Raw genomic sequence first — 20,898 nt, 5'->3', positions numbered from 1 at the left:
ATACATGGTATGCACTCACTGATAAGTGGATATTAGCCCAAAAGCTCAAATTACCCAAGATATCCACAGAGCATATGAAGCTCAAGGATGACCAAAGTGCCGATGCTTCACTCCTTCCAAGTTTGGAGCAGAGACTGAAGGAACAGCCATTCAGAGCCTGCCCCACATGTGGCCCATACATATACAGCCATCCAATTAGACAAAATGGATGAAGCAAAGAAGTGCAGGCCGACAGGAGCCGGATGTAGATCTCTCCTGAGAGACACAGCCAGAATACAGCAAATACAGAGGCGAATGCTAGCAGCAAACCACTGAACTGAGAACGGGACCCCTGTTGGAGGAATTAGAGAAAGGACTGAAAGAGTTGAAGGGGCTTGCAAGCCCATAAGAACAACAATGCCAACCAATCAGAGCTCCCAGGGACTAAACCACTACCCAAAGAGTACACGTGGACTGTACAAGAGTACAAGAGGATCCAGAGCTTCAACTGCATATGTAGCAGAGGATGGCCCTGTTGGGCACTAAAGGATGGAGAAGCCCTTGGTCCTGCCAAGGTTGGACCCCCAGTGTAAGGGACTATCAGTAGAGCGGGAAGGGGGCATGGATGGGGAGGGGAACACCCCATAGAAGAAGGGGAGGTGGAGGAGATGGGGGACTTATGGACAGGACACTAGGAAAGGGAATAGCATTTGAAATGTAAATAAAAAAATCCAATAAGAATATTCAAAAGATACAAATAAATAAATAAATATAAATAAATAAAATGTAATGTCATTTTAAAAAAGTTAAATAGTGTGGTTAAACTGCGCATTTTATGACACTAAAATAATCTATCAGCTAGTTATACCCACCTAAAAAGTATTAGTAAACATAAAATTACTAGATGATTATAAACGAATGCCTTTAAGTATAAAATGCATACTAAAATGAAAGCGATTTGGAAATGTCCAAAACAAATGGCTAGAACATGTTCTCTTTTTTAGTACTTGCTTGCTAGTAAATTACTGCTTATAAAAATAAATTAAGTTGAACTGGAGAGATGACTCCGAAGTTAAGAGCATCTATTGCTCTTGCGGAAGAAGTGAGTTCAGTTCCCAGCTCACTACGTCCTTCAACCAGCTCCAGGGTCACCCAATGCCTCTGAACTCCAAGAGTCCCTACACTCGCATACACGGACTTCTTTAAAAATAAATTAAGATCTAAGATGTTTGTTTGCAACAGATATCTCACTATAGCCACTCAAAATCCCCCTGCCTCAGTATTCCTAATGCTAGAATTATAAATTAAGGCTTAAAATTTAACAGCATGCAAGGCTCAATTGAAGTCAAAGATTATGAAAGAATTTGCTTGACATGAAACTCAATCCTCATGGCGCTCCATGGCGGAAGCTCTGTGTCTAGAAAGCTGGGGTTCTATTTGCTGGAAGAGTACATGGATTTTGTTTTGATCCGTTTAAATATTTTACAGAGACAAGGAAAGAGCTTCCATAATGAGTTCTGGAAGATAAAATAACTTTTGTGCTTGTTTTTAATACTTCTTATGACAATAATTAAGCATTCTATAAAACAAGGCCTTTGAATATAAAGTGCAATTTTAAAAGAAAGCAATTTAGAAGTCTGTAAAAACAAATGGTGAGGAAAGCGTTACTATTTTATCACTTTTAATCTAGGCAACAACTTTATAAATTTTATTGTTACTGTTGCCTAATAATTGTCAATAACTAAGTAACTTGTCCAGATCCTACTAAAGAAGAGATTCAAACCTGGCAATTCAACTCGGAGCCATCATTTTTAATAACAACATTAGAAATGAATTAGAAAAAGAAATTTTAAAAACTCCACTCTGAGCAGAGGTACACATACATTCAGGAATCATATAAGCTGACCAGGTACCACCTAGGTGAAGATACTGGCTAATGGCCATGCGTGTTCTGCTAATGTGTCAGTCCTCAGCAGGGTGGGCTCAGGACCTGGCTGCTAGAAAGTGAACATATCAGGACTTCCCAAGGTCACCCCTACTTTCATGGAACGAGTGCTCGAGTCCTTAACATTCATGTCTTGAAATCATGAACTCTAGTGCAGGAATGTAAAGAAGTGGAGCCCGTGGGATGTGATTAGGTCAGAAAGCAGAGCCCCTTAGGAATGGGATTAGTGCCTTAATAAAGCAGCAAATTGACCACGCCCCCTCGCTCTTTCCATGACTGGACAGTGCTGTGTATGAGCCAAAAACTGGGTCCCAACCAGACTCTCGATCTATTTGTTCCTTGATCTTAGGCTTCTCGGCCACCAGAATGGAGGAAGAAATTTCTGTTCTTTATAATCTACACAATTTACGGCCTTTCACTAAGTCATCCTGAATGGGCTGACATCCTGTGTCGGTAATTCTCTAGGTTTTGCAGTGGGCCCTTGTGTTCATGGCTGAGTTTAGTAAGATTCAAAGCAAAGTTACTAAGGAAGGAAAAGGCATGAAGAGTGGACCAGAGGAAACCTCTTGCAAGCATCCAAGCGTCCCGTCCAAGGCGAACTGTGAGAACGTGCTTCATACCTCCAGCCGCGAGCTGCCGCACCACATCGGAAGTACTGTGTACCAAAAGGGCCTCACTGGAGATTCTCTGCCAACAGTTTTTGCTGGATACTGACAGGTGGCCATCCTCCGCCTACTACATAACAAACTTCTCCAAGGAATGGCCACCCTGACCTCAAGCAGTATTACAGAGCAATAGTAATAAAAACTGTATGGTATTAGTACAGAGACAGGCAGGTAGATCAATAGAACAGAATTGAAGACCCAAAAATAAACCCATATATCTATGGTCACTTGATCTTTGACAAAGGAGCTAAAACTATTCAATGGAAAAAAGATAGCATTTTCAACAAATGGTGCTGGTTTAACTGGAGGTCAGCATGTAGAAGAATACAAATCAATTCATTCTTATCTTCTTGTACAAAGGTCAATTCCAAGTGATCAAGGACCTCCCCATCAAACCAGATACACTCAAACTAATAGGAGAGAAAGTGGGGAAGAGCCTCAGACACATGAACACTGGGGGAAATTTCCTGAACATAACACCAATGGCTTATGCTCTAAGATCAAGAATCGACAAATGGGACTTCATAAAACTGCAAAACTTCTGTAAGACAAAGGACACTGTCATTAGGACAAAATGGCAACCAACAGATTGGGAAAAGATATTTACCAACCCTACATCTGATAGAGGGCTAATATCCAAAATATACAAAGAACTCAAGAAGTTAGATTCTAGAGAATCTAATAACCTTACTAAAAACTGGGGTATAGAGACAAACAAAGAATTCTCAACTGAGGAATATCAAATGGCTGAGAAGAACCTAAAGAACTGTTCAACATCCTTAGTCATCAGGGAAATGTAAATCAAAACAACCCTGAGATTCTACCTCACATTGGTCAGAATGGCTAAGATCAAAAACTCAGGTGACAGCAGATGCTGGGGAGGATGTGGAGAGAGAGGAACACTCCTCCATTTTGGTGGAATTGCAAGCTGGTACAACTACTCTGGAGGTTTCTCAGAAAATTAGACATAGTACTACCTGAGGACCCAGCTATACCACTCCTGGGCATATACCCAAAAGATGCTCCAACATATAACAAAGACACATGCTCCACTATGTTCATAGCAGCCTTATTTTATAATAACCAGAAGCTGGAAAGAACTCAGATGTCCCTCAAAGAGGAATGGATACAGAAAATGTGGTACATTTACAAAATGGAGTACTACTTAGCTATTAAAAACAATGACTTCATGAAATTCATAGGCAAATTATGGAACTAGAAAATACCATCCTGAGTAACACAATCCAATCACTAAACACACACACACACACACACACACACACACACACACGGTATGCACCCACTGATAAGTACGGATGCTTTAGTCCTTCTTAGAAAGGGGAACAAAAATATTCATAGGAGGAAATACAGAGACAAAGTTTGGAGCAAAGAATGAAGGAAAGGCCATCCAGAGCCTGCCCTACCTGGGGATCCAGCCCATATATATGCAGCCACAAAACCTGAACAATATTGCTGATGCCAAGAAGTACAAGCTGACAGGAGCCTGATATAGCTGTCTCCTGAGAGGTTCAGTCACAGCATGACAAATACAGAGACGGATGCTTGAAGCAAACCATTTAACTGAGAACGGGGTCACCATTGGAGGAGTTAGAGAAAGGATTCAAGGAACTGAAGGGATTTGCAATACCATAAGAACAATAATACCAACCAACCAGAGCTCTTAGGGACTAAACCACCAACCAAAGAGTACACGTGAACAGACCTATGTCTCCAGCTGCATGTGTAGCAGAGGATGGCCTTATTGGGCACCAATGGAAGGAGAAGCCCTTAGTCCTGCCAAGGCTCAATGCCCCAGTGTAGAGGAATGTCAGAGTGGGGAGGTGGCAATGGGTGGGTGGGTGAACACCCTCATAGAAATAGGGGAAGGGGGTTGGGATGGGGGTTTATGGATGGGAAAATGGGAAAGGGGATAATATTTGAAATGCAAATTTAAAAAGTCCAATAAAAAAAAACTTCCTCAGAAGGGAAACAGGTATGAAACATAAACACATTTTGACTGGGAACACACTCAGTAATTATAAAGCTAATGCTGTCTAAACATGAGGACCTAAGTTCAGATGCCTAGAACCTACATAAATGCCAACTAGATACAATACCAAAGAAGGATGATTCCAGACATCAACTACAGCCCTCCACATGTATGTGCACACATGTACACACACTTGCATGCAAAAGTCATATACATACACACACATACATACACACACACACACACACATGCACAATGGAAATGGAAAGCAAATGCTCTTTTGCACAGTTTCGGGCATAGTAAACTACATTTAAGTAGGGAAAGATATTTGAGATTGCTAAGCTATTCAATACCAATGTAGAGAACTCTCTCAAGCCATATTCTGGAGCCCAGCAAAGGAACAAGATTGCCTTCATGCTTCTCTAAAAAACAGTTCTATCTGAAAAGTGTTTCCTCCTCTCCATTTACGACTGAAGACTGAAGAGAAAGTTTAGGATGATAGGTCTAACTTTCTTATAATAAATTACTTCATTACTTCCTGCTCTGAAGTGTCAACACAGGCACTGAAAATTATTTTGTTTTAATTACACTTATTTACTTATTTGTATGGGTATGTGTATGGATATATGTGGCTACCGAACGCCTGTGGTGATCAGAGGACAACTTTCTGGAGTTCTCCTCCTCTATCGGTCCTGAGATTAGAACTCAAGTCTTTAGGCTTGGCAGTAAGCACCTTTGTCGTCTGAGACATCTAGGCCACTACCTACTCATAATAGCTGGTCCTTTCTGTAACCCCACTCCTGTTGTCATCAATGCAGAAGCAGACTCTGAGAACCTAGAAGATTAAAATGGAAGTCATCATTGCCCTTCATGGTGATCACTCTCCAGCTCTGTGTCAATCTGGCTTTCATCTCCTCCACTCTGTCATACAAGGCCTCCTACTAAGTTCAAAGGCTTGGAACCCATCAGAGGAGGGAAATAGACAGTGAATCACTAGACTTCACAGATTTCACTCTTCAACCCAGATATAGGTGCAATAGTTAGGTGCCCAATACATTGAAAGCAATGGCTAATGATGAAGCTGAATTCAGGCATGCCCTGTGCACGGAGATGGTGCATAGCCTCTTCATGGGGAAGTTGATGTGGGCCACTGGTCAACTTTCATGACAGGTAACCAAAGTGCAGGCAGTGGTTCTGTGGGAGCAATTAAGAATGAGACAGACAAGGTCTCCAACCTCGTTATAAAGACAGGGGTACAGTAACAGAACAGGTTACTGTGATGACATGATGTTGAACCCTGGAAAACAGCCGACATGTTGCTCTCACATTTGTAAGGCTACTGAGCACGTCCCAAGTCAGCCCCGCTTTCACATCCTTACTATTAGGATTCATATACTATATTTGAAGTCTCAAGAGAACCTCTAATTCATAAGACGTTTGAAGACTCCTTAGATGACACTGCAGCATGGGATCTGTCCAAGCTTGTGAATGAAAGTGGGAAGGATAGGCTATTGCAGTGTTTAAGGAAAAAATGTCCATGTGGCTCTTACGTTTGAGAGCTTACATTTACAGAAAGGCTAGATTTTGTCTTCAAAGCCACCAGAAAGGCAAGGTTCATTTTAGAGAATTTCACGAAGTTCAGAATCAACTAGACAATTAAGAGAAAAGATAATAAGAAACCAACATGTTGGCATTTCCTTTTGCAGGGACTATTCCCTCCGACCCTATTTCCAGAATTTATTCTCACATTTTTGCACTTATTCAGCTTCTCTTCCTGGGCTTTGCTTTCTCCTGTGTCCCCTTTCCAAGTCTAATGCCTTCTGTTGACTTGATCCCTAATAGTGGATCTGACTCCCTACACGTGGCATTTCTGTAGGACTCTGTCCAGACAGTTGGGGTCTGAAACTGTCACAGAGCAGATCTGAATTAGCACTGTGGGGAGATAGGACAGTCTTCTGTTAGAATCTTGAAGTCATTTTGAGAGCCAATTTCATGCTTTAATCGGAAGATTGGCAGTTTGGTCTTAAAACTGTAGAAGATTTACGACCTCCATCCCAGGGTCTGTACTCAGACAGGACGAGTTCTCACATAATACATCTCTTTGGACTGACCTTCAACCTTGTCCTGCGATGATAAAACTGATTCCCATCAGCTTAGCACATAACAGTTTTTTATTCCCAGGAGTGTCTGGAATAAAAATTCACTTCCTGGATTTTTTTTTCTGTGTACACTACTTGTATAATACCTATGTTTATTATTTTTATTCTCCCTTCCCCCAAAGTCCATTGGCATAAGTGAGAAGCCAGCTCAAGACAAAATATCTTAAATTTGTTAAAGAAATTATTTCAGTGAAGGAGACAAAATACTACAAACCAAAGTTGGGTAGTAAGTTCTGCTTGCATCTGTCCAAGCACGGAGCCACATTTTACCCTCTCTTTATTTTGCATTTTAATTATAGATACGTTCCATTAGATGACTGACCCGTTCTGCACTCTAGATCATTTTTTAAATCCAGGGCCTTCTTATTTTTAATGAGGATATGTAGTTTGCACTCACCATTTATATCACAAAGGATGTCTTTTCCTCCTAATCTCATTTCTCCATGTTGCCTTTACTCTCTACACCATTTCCAGTCAGAGAGCCAGTTGATTTCACTGATCTCTCTAAAAACAAAAGCCCTGACAGATGTCCTTTCATTTAAGACATAAACAAGACATCTTATTTTGGTCTTATCTCACAATGATTTAGCTCATTGAATTTCAGCCGAATATTGTGTTGCTGTCATTAAAATTCAATTCATAATTAAGCAATAAAAAAATCTAGAAGATAACATGCTCCTTATTGGGCTGTTAAATACATAGAAAGTTCTATTTTGTTAAAGAAGTAGAAAATTGCAATGGCTTTCCAATTTCAAAATACTAAATTAGTTTTTATGTATAATTGAATTAATGTCAATTGAACTTTTAACATTTATTTTAGGGTACAGTGTGCTAATTGCATGAGCCACATTTACAGCGTAATGAGGGAGGTTAGTTAATATTTTCGTCTTCTTACAGTTTTAAAATCTGTTGATTAAGACATGAAAACGTCTTTGTGTAGTAGTGTGTTATCCCCATACATACATACAATGTGCACTAATAAAGCCGTGATTAGTGTTTTTATCTCCTACTTCATGTTTGGAACCTTTGAACATCGCCTTGTCATGTATTACAGATGGACTGAACCATTGGGAACTTACTCCATATATTAGTTTTCAATTCTAGCTATCTAGTCTCCCATGTACTTCCCAACCTCCAGCAATGTCTTTTATAGAGTCTAGATGCTTTTTTTAAAATAATCTATTATGAGGGAAGTTACATGGAATTAACCTTTGTGCAACTGACTTACGTTACTTAGTATCACCTCCTATGATATGGTGCCATCTGTTGTTTTGCAAGTGACAGGATACTGTTCTTTTGTGGCTAAATATTATTCTACTGTGAGAAAACATGCTTCAGATAAGACCTAAACACACTACCCGAGCATCCAAAGTGGTCATAGCAACAGAAACACAATGACAGTTCTTGATCATGCCAGTGGGCTCGAGATGATTTTTTAATTCTCCATATTGGTTATCTTTTTCATGGATCCGAGGAAAGTAACTGAAGGAGGGACTTATTTTGGCTCGCAATTTGAGGGTGAGAAACAGTACTGTCCATCATGGTGGCCAAGGCACAGTAACAAGACCATGAAGCAGCTGCTCACATTTTACCCATAGTCAGGAAACAGAAAAAGATGAATGTTCGTGCTGCTCCATATCTCTTTCTAATACGGTCTAGAGCCCCAGGCCATGGGACAGGACCCACACTTAGGGTGGGCCACTACATCTCTGGTAAATCAAACCAAGAAGTTCCCTACATACACCTCTGGAAGGCTACTTTCTAGGTCATTCTAGATCCCGTCAGGTCGGCAGTTAAGACTAACCATCTCAGGCTCCATTTTCTACTGCGTTTAGAAATCCTGGTCTCTAGGCTTGGTTTCCCATACAAATTCCCAGACAAGTTTTTACATTGTGAAGTTGGGTATGTTTAAAAACTACCAACACAAGAGACCTTAAGTAATTCAAACACTTCCAATGGGCATGTGGCAGACACAATAAATTAATATTGGTGATTTCTTTTAAACTGTTACTATCTCATAAACATACATACATACACCATAAAAACTACTAACTCTGCTAAGATTTGCATTGGATGAATAGGTGGTATCTAAGGTAATTATCCAAGCAATCTTTCTACATACAGCAAGGCAGCCTTCATACAGCACAGAGAAGATGAACTAAAGGGTGAGGTAGTATTTCAGATGCTCTGATTGGGAATCCACATGTGAACCCTGAAAATCTTGTTCCCCAATTGGTTCTTGATCGACCAATAATGATGCTAGCGGCCAGTGATCTGGGTGGAATAGGTGGGACTTCCAGTTTTCCCACAGGCAAGCTAGCGGATGCTGGGTGGAGGAAAAGTTTAGGATGCTTAGGAGGCCTGGGGTAGCAGGCTGGAGATTAGAGACCAACTGTTCTGAGAGCAGATTTAGAGTGCTGAGCTGGGACTGAAAAGAAAATAGCCAAGGAAGTCTGACCATTGAGCTAAGGCAGCAAAAGCATATCAAACAAAAATAAGCTAGTGTGTGCGCGCGCACATGCGTGCTTGCATGTGTGTGTGTGTGTGTGTGTGCATGCATGTGTGTGTGTGTGCATGCATGTGTGTGTGTGTGCGTGCATGCATGTGTGTGTGTGTGTGTTTCATCAGTGGATCTGAGGGAACCTGGGTGGGGCTAGTAGTAGGGTTCAACTGGAGCTTAAAGCGGGGTAGCAAAAACTACACACCACAGAAGAGGAAGAATTAAACTATTGTATAAACTATATACCCTGGCATTTTATGAGGCAAAATTTGATTCTCAACAATGTTTTAAATGTCTTTTTTTTTTAAGGAATAAGAGCCTCAGGCATAAGTTTGATAGAATTATAGTTACCTGGAAGCCTTTTTCTGTCCTTCAATATTATAATTACTAAATACTTTGTTAGGGCAAGAAAATAGGAATGTGGGGTAAATAAAACTTTTATGAAGTTCCTCATTTCATAAAATTTTAATTAACACGATATCTTCATTTTTTTTAAAAAAACTTCTGGCTATTAAATATTAAATATATTTTTGAAAGCAAAGTCACATTGCTAATGTAGTTAGACTTAAACAAGACTCCGAGACCTTGACACGCGGGGCCACTTAAAGAAAACATACTGAGGAAAGTTCACAGAGCCATGAAAAGGAACTTGACTACATTAATACTCTCATAGAAATGTCTATTTCACATGCCTCTACCATGATACCACTAGCTTATGAGACAGAACAGGTATCTCTCATACCTAATGTCTAAAAAATGGTAGGCACTCAGAAGATACCCACACATTGAAGGAAGTGAAAATGGCCCCAAGTCACCCAACTGCCCCATCAAGACTAGAAAGCACAAAGCACTGTAGAGCTGTGTTCAGATAGGAAGCTCATTCCCACACTGTGTCTTCACTGACAGAGTATCGAGCACACAATAAAAGAAGGGGTGGGTTTCAGCTTACTGCATGCTGCTGTAATAAAGAGTCTGAATCAAAACAATTTAGGACAGGACATGATGCGTTTGGCTTACACTTTCAGGTTGCAGTCCAGGACAGGGAGCATGAAGGGACACTGCTTACTTCCTGGCTAGTGCACAGGCTTGCTCTTAGCTCAGGTGGCTGCCCAAAGCCTTACACTGTCCAGAGTGGAACGGGCCCTTCTTCCTCAGTTACCTATCAAGACAGATATGGTCTAATAATCACAGGCCATTCGATCCAGGCGGTTCCTCAACTGATTTTACATCATCAGATGACTCAGGGGCCTAGAGTCAAGGAAGTGTAAAGTTGACAATTAAATCGACTAAAACATGATCTAAAAGAGAAGTCGGGAAAAGACAAGGCAGGGCAGACAAAGTAGAGATGGCATGGTTATGGAAGGAGAGAAAACAGAGTAAGGGCCAGAGAGACAGTGGGTGAAATACAGAGAATGGCGGGGAACTGGAACTGGAAGGAGGATATAGAACAGGCACAAATGTAGCACATAGCAGTGTCTTCGTATGTAAAGTTTTACAAATACATGTCTGCATTCTGCAGCCCACCAGCCACTCAAACCTCTGATCGTTCACTGTTGAGATGTGAACTAACTAGTTAATCACAGTGCACAGGCTGGAGGGTGCTTCTATTTCTTTGTTTTTACAAGTTACACAGCATTGAAGGACTCCAAGTATCCCTTGTGTGCTATCCATTTGGGTGAAAAGAGAACCTGCCACATTGCTCTATTCTGAGAGTATCTACCTGCTTCCTATGAGGAAATCTTTATATGTAGTAAAATGCACCTTTGATACCATATAAATATGACTATATTGTTAAGCTGTAGCATTTATAATTCCTAACACAATATACATGTGATCTATACAATCATAACTATGCTTTAAACTTGAGATTCCCTCATGGATACAATGGCAAACAATATTAGACAAACCCATAAAAGGGTATTTTGAAAGCTGAAGCTCTGGTGTCCAAGTCCACTTCTGTACCCAAGTGCACAACTTTCAATTTTGTGATACCATGGCATCCTACCATCTACTCTTTCCTCACCAACTAGCAGCGTTTGACTCGTTTTCCTTGGATTAGCAGATGAACCTACAAAACTCACCAGCTGTAAATAGCTGTTATTCTGGCTGAGGACTACTGATGAGTGCACATGAACCCTGAGGTCTCTCTCAGTGGAGTTAGGCAGAAAACCAAAGGCTGCCTCGGCTGGCTAAAAATACTCGGTCTGCCTTCTGTATTCATGCGGTCTGAGAGGATAACTCTTCCTTGGTCGTCATAGGACTGTGATGATGGAATTGGGAGCATCCTGTTAAACTTGAAATTCACGAGTCAATGTGTTTACACTCCATCGGTCACTCCGTCTGCGGCTCATTTTTAGTAAGACTCGCCTCTCGCCCCCACCCTAGGACGGGGCTTCGTATTCCACTGAGAAAGCTGGAGGTGAGCAAACTGCGCTTCTACTTGCTCCGACTTCTAGCAATCTGCTGCACCCAAGCCCAAACTCTCTGCTTCCTCCCAAGGCCGCTTCCTCCTCCCAAGGTCGCTTCCTCCTCCCAAGGCCGTGGAGGAGCCACCTGTTCTCCTGGAGTCTGGACTCTGTCACTGCACAAAAATTCTGTGCCTGTTTCCCTTCCCCTTTCTCCTCTTAATCATTTTCTCCCATTCTGTGGGATCGTTTCATCAGCAGGAAGCTACCCCTCCATGACTCTCATGTTCTGTCAATTTCTCTGACTGTATACGCCCTCATCTCATCTCCCACTGCCTTGTCAGAAAGTTCACAGGCGACCGTAACTTTGCTACTCAGACTTTACTCACGTAATGCCTCGCGAAACTAACTTCCTTGCTCCTTTATGGTAAGAGAATCCCCGGCTCGCCGCCATTCTTCTAGACCTGACCTCACAGCTGACAGGCGCGCACGCTTCTTTCCATCTCCTTTCATTCGCCGCCGATCCGAGACATTTGAAGACAATACCAAATCACAACTTAAATGCCGCTGCCATGGATAACGCACGAGACAGCGAGGATCCAGATGCTTCTTTTATGATCGCGCTGGTGACGTGACGGCATCATCAGCAAGAACTGGTGTCTTCGTGCGCTTTAGTTGACAGGTGATGCCAATTTAGGACCTTCCCTGGCTAATATGTTTCCTCTCACGTGACCTTGCAAATTAATTACCCCAGCATAACTATAATGTAAATGTATCATGTAAAACATAATGTTTTAACATTATGTATCATGTAACAAAATGTTTTAAATGAAATATAGTTTCAAATCTAAGGAAGAAAAGGACATCTGTCAATAACTGGTCATACAAAATATGAACAGTACTATATGTAAATAGGAAAAGGGAATCCTGAAAGAAATCCCACACACCTGGTTAAAATTCATTAGCAATCACCCCCCAGCCCCAGCAATCAGGAGAAGCATGCTGTTTCCCCTTCCTCTGAGTGTGGACAGCTGTAATCTCATTTTAAGCTATAAAGAATCTCGAATCATTTGACCAGATGTAGATACCAGTTGAAACTGGTTGTCCTCCTTTGGCTAATAATATTTTGCTTTTGGACTACTGAATAAGTGCAAACACGATCCATTATGGGGACATTCAGAATTTTGTGCCTCATTTCTATTCATTCCAGAACAGGCATTCTTGCCAAAATGTTATTATAAACATGAATAATATAAAAATATTATTCTGTAAGAAGCACTTGCATACTTAATAAAGACAGCTGCATGCCGGCTATAGGATGTGTATTTGTAAACATGGCTTCTAGGGTCATACGAGTGAAGAAGAGAATCACTTGGAGATGCAACACTTGGTCCTGGACCTGAAGCCAGAAAAGCAGATGTGAAGTAGTCATTTTAGGTTGCAGGGCTTTTACGGGATGATCCCCAGGTTACCCAGGAGAAACTAAAAATGAAAAGAGAAAATAGATTGCAAATCGATCCTTTCTTCTGCCTCAGAGTAATTAATCTCATCATTTAAAACAGATCAAATAAAACCAGTATTTTAAATTATACAAAGTTATGTGTTGTTAAAAAATAACTCAGTTTCGAAATTGCTATGCATTTTTTTTCTTTTCTAAAGCAAAGGCCAGCGAAGTACAAGCAGGCTTTTCACAATACATTTTCTAAATTGTAACATGTCAAGAGTCTAAAGTGTTGTGTTCATTAAGGCTAATTTATGTCTCTTGAAGTGTGTTCAATTGGCAATAAACCTTTTCAAGAAACAGAAATGATAGCCCTTTACCACTAATGTTTCATTAAATTAGTTGTCTGTGTCTTTAGTGCCAATCAGTTCTTTTGCATGAAAAAAAAATTCTATGGAAGGGAGAGGTGTAGTTCCCATGTGTAGCCTGAAGATAGAAATATAATGTTGATAAATAAAAGTCTCTGACTCTGAATAGTGAGGGGTGCTGGGATGTTTACCCCCCCCCCAAGGGGAATGCCTACCAGCTGCCTTGTTTCCCAAGTTTAAATTTGTTGCCCAAGCTAAGTATTAAATCTTTCCTTTGCCCTCCAAAGAGACCTGGGTGAAAACTATTTGGCCATTTGAATTGGCCACCATCCCTCTGTTCATGTGCACTCACCACTCTCCTCAACTTGACCTATCTTCCTAGATGCCCTCCTGGAAGACAAACCCAATATCTGTATTCCACTTTAAGTTCTCCTTCCTAAAAAGGATTTCTTTGAGTTCAAATCTTCTGCTCCTTACTAAGACACATATAAAACTTCATTGCAACAACAATCTCGCTACGTTACAGATGTGTATATGTCTGCCTTCTTCTATGGCATCATCAGTCATTGAGAGCAGAGCCCGTTGATAACCTAGTATTCAACATGGCTGTGTCATAGCTCTTCCTGAGTGAATAAAGTTTCCATATACCCTACCATACATCGTTTCAAATGTTAGGTATTTGTATTCCTGAAAGACTAATCGTGTAATAGATTCTGACAAGTCATTTTGATACAATTGACCTCAACCATAAAGGAATTCCACACATAATTCTCCTCTCATAATCAAACTAAATGGTGATAGTTTGTGTTTGCACACTCTTAGATTAGTATTAATGTATACATTATTACATCTGCTCAAGCATGTTACCTGACATGAGCATATCTACTTCAAAAGCTAAGATAAATTTACACGTTATACTCGAAAGGACGTTGCCAACATATCAATCGGGTGTTTCAAGCTAATAAGGAAATACATAGTTTTCTCATTTAGACTAGATGCACATTTTATCTTGTCTAGTTTAAAAATGAAGGTATGTTGTAGCTGGAACATCTAAGGTGAATTAAACTAAAATGTAAGAACATATTTGAAAATATGCATCCTTCATTCAAAACTGCTAGCTCTTTGGGTCAGCTACAGGAGTTTTCAAATATTGTGTGCATGATAACAACACGTTGCAAATTAAAGTCCTCAGAACTTGGAAGGATACACACACACACACACACACACACACACACACGCACGCACGCACGCACGCACGCACGCACGCACACCATGCAGAAATGTAGTGTTGATAATTAAATATTGCTTATTTTTACATTTCGTTAATTATTTTGTGTTTTGTGTGTGTGTGTGTGTGTGTGTGTGTGTGTGCGTGTGCATACATGCACACGTGCTGCACAAGCCCACCCATGCAACCCATGTGGAAAAGTCAAATTTGCAGAAGCCAGTTCTTTCCTTCCACATGTGGGTCCTGGGAACCAAACACACGTTGTCAGTCCTGGCAGTAGGTGTCTTTACCCACTCATCCATTTCACTAGCCCCACATTTAAAAAAATAATCACACCTAGTATTCTACTTAGTTTGGTTTTTGACACTTAACCATGAAAAACACTAGAGGATAATACAAACTACAAATGCATCTTTACATGTTATGATATATGACAGCAGATTAAGTTCTCTAAGAATTCGATGAGATAAACTTAAATGTAAGACCAAGCTGTTTAAGGGCAAAGCTGAATGCACGAACCGCCATCCCTTCCCACCTCACACACAGCTTTACATGTGCGCATGCCTATCTGTATGGAAGCCTGAGGAACTGCAGTGCTCTCGGAAGAGCAGACTCTCGCAGAAAAAGGTACAGCAAGGTGGAGAAGAGCAGAACCTGCTCATGTCAGGCATTCAACCCATACCTCAGACAGGGCAGTCAATAACAGTAGAGGAATCATATCTATTACATGTGGTGACCAGCCCAGGCTTTTGTGTGATAAATAGAAGCAATGAAATATCATTGGCCATTTAAAAACTACAAACAGGAAATATTTGAAGATGTAAAGAGCATCTAACTGGGGAGAAAACAAGATCATCTTGGTAGGAGAACTTTTGAGTCACTGTTAAGTGTAAGAGAGGTTCAAGAATACATCCATTCATAAACTGGAAAAAATGAAGATAACAAAAGTCACAATACAATAAAAATTAAATTACCAAAATTAAGAAAATATTCCGTAGTTTGTTTTGGAAAAAGTGAATACTGAGAAAGTCTCCAAAATGGAGAGCAATAAAACTAACAGTGAAGAATATGGAATAACAGTGGAATGTGGCTCCAACAGGTCCAACGAGCACCCAAGGTGACGCTTTAAAGGCAGCCATTGAAGGCGGTTAGGAGGGATGAGGTAATCATGCCCCAGAGTGAAGTCTCTCAACCCTGTGACAGACACTTTAAATGGTCTAGGGAGTCTTGCTGAGGACAGATGAGAGACAAGGCCCAAGATCATCCTCACTGGACCTTAGACTGGCTCAGCACAAACTGTTGTTTCCTTAGACATCTGAATTACACAGACCAATGCTTTCTGCTCTCATTTCATCTCCATTTCTCCTTTATCTCACGCCTTTGCTCAATTGTCTCATGACACTTGTCACTCTGAACGTCATCTCCAGCGGAAACCACCCACCCCACCACCACCAGACATGCATCACTGTTTCAAATTCCCCGCCTAATTTCTGTGCATCAAACTACTGCTATGTGTGCTGGCATCTCAGTAGCATTCCAAAGATGCTCATCCCCCTCAAACATCCCCCTCCCGTCGCCCTCTTCTCGGTGAATGGCAGCACATTTAACTGTGTTGCTTGGGCCTTACGTTCATGACTAATGCATAACCCTGTCTCTCTCACGCCATGTGTGCAATCCAGCAAGCTAGCATCAAACATGAATTTGAAAGGGAGTATATTCAAAAAGAATAGCAATGCTCTTGCACTTTGAAGAATGTAGTCTTTGTCTAGTTCCTTTCTCTCGTGAGGTCTTATCTAAAACAATATGTTTCCTAGAACACACTGAAAGAGGTTGGAAAAATGGCTCAGTGGCTAAAAGAACTGGATGCTCTTCAAGTGGATCCAGGTTTTATTCCCAGCACCCCTATAGCAGCTCACAACTGTCTGTAACCCCAGTTCTGGGGATGCAATTTTCTCTTCTGGTCTCCTCAGGCACTGAGCACATATGTAGTACACAAACATACCTGCAGGCCACATATCCATGCACATAAAATAAAGTATACTTTAAAAAAATTGTTTTGTCTGTGGGTATAGTAACTCTACGTTCAACAGTAAATAATATTTAATATTTGAAGATTGGTTTTACATTTTAATCAATTAGAATATAAAAGACACTTTCACTATATTAAATAAAAGTTCTGTATATCTTAAAAACATGTAATAATCACAGGAAATAGGGTTGGAAGAAATAAGGCACAAAACACAATATGCTCTTACAAAGTAGGAAATGACGAGATGGGATCAAAAACTGATAGATCATAGAATATAATTTCCATGAAGGTAGTAAAGAGTGGAAATGTTTTGATTTGTGGGATAGAGATTAGTGTAAGGGACAGTAAAAATGAGGATTAAAAGTCACACTTGGAATCTAGGGAAATCAATACATTAACAAATAAAGAACATACACAGTCTTTAGAGTTCTGGAGAGAGGAGCCATAGGTGGTTTAACATCACTTCCGTCAAGTGACAGTGAAGAAAATGGAGGGAATAATGAATGATAAGTAAGTAACGATCTATTCTTACGGCTTATTTTTCACACTTATAATTGAGAAAAGATTGAAAAGGAGACCACAAGCATTTGTCTCCTTATAGTATAAGGAATATATCAGAACAATTTTTATAATAAAGCCACCCAATCAGTAGATTCGCTAACTACTGTTCTGTCTAAACATGCTGGTAGCTGCATCTACATGGAATAAAGAATTCTATAAACCTCTTTCGCACAGAGATCGGATAGAGCTCGTGCACGGACACACTGTAATTTGTCTGCTCAAAGCACTGCGGTTTTGAACTCGGTAAATATTTCCATTGTCCTAACACTGCCTTCGGCCCTACTTTGAAGCTTATAAACGTGGCACTATTTTTACCTTGAATAATGCATGGCTTGGTGGCCTGCAATATTAAAATAGAAGTCTGTGGTGTGCTTCATTTCGTTGGTGTGCCCAGTGGCCTCAATCCAGTGTCCTACTGGGAGACAATAAACACCATCCACCAAGTTGTTTTCATTATATGTGCAGCAACGGTCATGGTGAGGTCCATTTCCTAGAACAAGAAATAACAAACAGCAATTAAGTCACTGTTCTGCTTAGACAGCCTCGAAATGACTGGGACAAAATTAGTAGTAAGATAGAAATAAACACAAAGCCTGTTTAATTACAAAATGAAACTGGCTACAGTCAGAGAAAATTGGGCTTCATAAAGTTACTTATAAAATCATAGTGTCTGAGTTCCTTCTAAGTACATGAGTTTTAATTTTTTTAAAAAAAGATGCTTATTAAGTCTTTCAGGACTCCATGGACTCTCTCAGTACATTACAACAAGCTATGACTCTTTTTATAGCCAAATAACCATTTGAAACGGTTTCATAGTCATTATTATGCTTGGATTCTATGTTATCTTTATGGTATGCAAATTACAATCCAGGTCAGTAATAAAGTATCTTAGTGCCAACGCGAACAGTAAATATTTAGGTATGAATATATTAAATAGTATATGATCACAGCCAATCTAATTCTCAGGTGAAACATGAACTAGTCTTACTTAAAGATGAGGAAACTGAGTATCGCAGAGGTTGATTAGTTTACTTAAGCCTGCTGAACTTCTAAACTCAGTGTGATTAGTACCCCGACTCCAATAGGTCCCTCTCCCTCCAGCACCTGATGCCTTCTGCTGCCCCTAGCCTCCTTCACATGCACAAAAGACACATGATCCTCCTTCCCAGTGCCACAGAGCAAGGGAGAAAGAGAAGAGCATGTCTCTAAAGACGTCATTTGCCGACTTTGCAGTTTTTTCCAAGGTCAGCTACACCAGATATTGTGGTGTGATTGCTTGCTTCTTCCCCAGAGTCTCATGTTGAGCTGAATGTTTGCACTGCCACCAGAGCTCTATGTTGAAGCATCTCCATTTCTTCTCCTTGGGAGAACCCAAACAGATGCCATCAGTGAATGGGAAAGTAAACTTTCACTAGATGCTGAATATGCCTTGTTCCTGCTTTGACCTACTCTCAGAACTCTGAGAACTATATTTCTGGTTTATTAAATCTCTCAGACTACAGCACTTTATTATAACAGGGTAAATAAAGACACTCGAGCCTTTATTTCTTTGAAAAATAAAATTCAAACTGTATTATAGGTTCGTCTTATAGGTTCATCCTATGATCTTATAGGTTCATCTCAGTGTGAATTATCTCCTCCTTATCCTATTATATAAGTAAAACAAATGTCTGTGATTTGTAGGAATAAATTGTGTTCGTTATGAATATAAAAATTTTCACTCCCTTGCTACTTTCAGTCTTAAAAAGTTGCTTGGCATAAAGTCTAGAAATACTCTTTAACTAGTGGCTGATTCTTTAGAATATAGAACTACTCTCTCAATAAATAAAAAACTGATCTTCCTAGACAAGATCCCTCTCTTTTGATAGCTAAAAGGCACTGCACCATCGGTCCCACTAAGTCATTTGATACTTAGTGGATGATATTCAGATGGACCAGTAACTCAACTCCTACCAGAATATACAACAGAAAAGTAAGTATGGCTTTGCTATTTTAACAGCAAATGCTGCAATGATGTTTATTGCTTCTTCAGCAAATATTCGAGACAGGTAGTGTCGTATTCAGGGTCACAGTAAGGATTTCCAAACAGTTTTAAGCTGTCGTGTGATGAGACCACACTTTTATCCTGAAATGACTCTCAGATTAGAGGAAAAATTAACTCTGGAGTAATGAAGCTGAGAGTCCAGAACTCTGGCCAAACAGCCCAGTAAAGTGTGAGGACCCGAGAGCTCATAGAACAAGCTGGCTCAGCAGCCATTTTGTAACCCCAGAGCTGGGGGATAGAGATAGGTGGATTCTTAGAGTTCATTGGCCATCCTACTTGACCTATTTGGTGAACTCCAGGCAAATGAGAGACCTGGTCTCAAAAATAAGGTAGATTTTACCTAAAGAATGACATCCAAGGTTGCTTTCTGGTTTCTACACACATATGCTCCCATTAATGTATAAACACACTCGTGCGCGTGCGCATACACACACACACACACACACACACACACACACACACACAGAGTAGTTTAGCCTATTTAGAAAATGACTGTATTAAAGCAGGACTGTGAGGAGGGAATGTTGTTGGTAGAAACAGAAACACTAGGTAAATGCGAAAGGAAAAAGCTACTAGATTTGTGCATACTAGACATGTAAGGAGAAGATGGTGGAGGATGAGTAGAGATCTCTAAACTGTCAGTGGACATACTGTGTAGAGTCATACTATTTACCGAGCAGAACGGTCTGGAGGAAAGAAACAAGAATAATGGAGTTTGGGGGTTGGGGATTTAGCTCAGTGGTAGAGCGCTTGCCTAGGAAGTGCAAGGCCCTGGGTTCAGTCCCCAGCTCCGAAAAAATAAAAATAAAAAGAATAATGGAGTATGAAGGCTGAGTACCAGGAGATCTAAAGCAGATTATCAAGCAGAGCTAGAGTTATGGATGACACTCGGGCTAAGGACTTGGACTAAAATGAGTTAGGAATTATATGTATATGTATGTCATTTAGGTATATGGATGAGTCACTGAGAGAAATACTACATTGGTACACTCAGTAGCTGAAGAAGAAAAACGACCTTATAGATGTTCAGGAAGAGAAAGGGGAGAGGAAGATGGGGAGAAAATGAGGAAGACTACTCTGAGTGAAAATGAAATGTAGACTAAAGTAGACAAGTCACTGTGCTATTACAGACAAGGCACGTGTACTGTTATAGACATAGCATGTGTGCTGTTATAGACAAAGCATGTGTCCAGTTATAGACAAGACATTGTGCTGTTTAAACAAGTCATTATGCTGTTATAGACAAGTCATTTGATGCTATAGACATGTCATTGTACTGTTACAAACAAGTCCTTGTGATGTTACAGACAAGGCATGTGTGCAATTATAGCCAAGTCATTGTGCAGTTACAGACAAATCATTGTACTGTTATAAACAAGGCATGTGTGGTCTTGATAGTAGTTGTCTCTGGGAATTGAAACTCAGTAGAGGGGATTACACCATGTTAAACTACCCAAATTGATTGGTTGTTACAAAGAATAGATTTTAATAAATGGATGGCTCATTCTCAGAAATATCTGAAATTTTATAAGCTTAATAAAAGAACAAATATCTTTCTCAGTGATCACTATAAAAGACATGATG

At 40.2% G+C, this 20,898-nt stretch overlaps 1 protein-coding gene across 1 annotated transcript in view; it reads right to left on the bottom strand.

Annotated features, from left to right (window-relative positions):
- The window catches only part of Epm2a (EPM2A glucan phosphatase, laforin), a 115,680-nt gene that overhangs the window by 42,294 nt on the left and 52,488 nt on the right, over positions 1 to 20,898 (bottom strand). The window contains 1 exon segment of the mRNA NM_001276762.1: positions 17,586 to 17,760. Within this exon segment, the coding sequence (NP_001263691.1) occupies positions 17,586 to 17,760 (175 nt within the window).

The sequence above is a fragment of the Rattus norvegicus genome, chromosome 1 (assembly GCF_021556685.1).
Source record: "Rattus norvegicus strain SHRSP/BbbUtx chromosome 1, alternate assembly SHRSP_T2T, whole genome shotgun sequence".
Taxonomy (NCBI): Eukaryota; Metazoa; Chordata; class Mammalia; order Rodentia; family Muridae; genus Rattus; species Rattus norvegicus.
The sequence above is the reverse complement of the archived record's forward strand: the minus strand, read 5'-3'. Positions and strand labels throughout refer to the sequence as shown.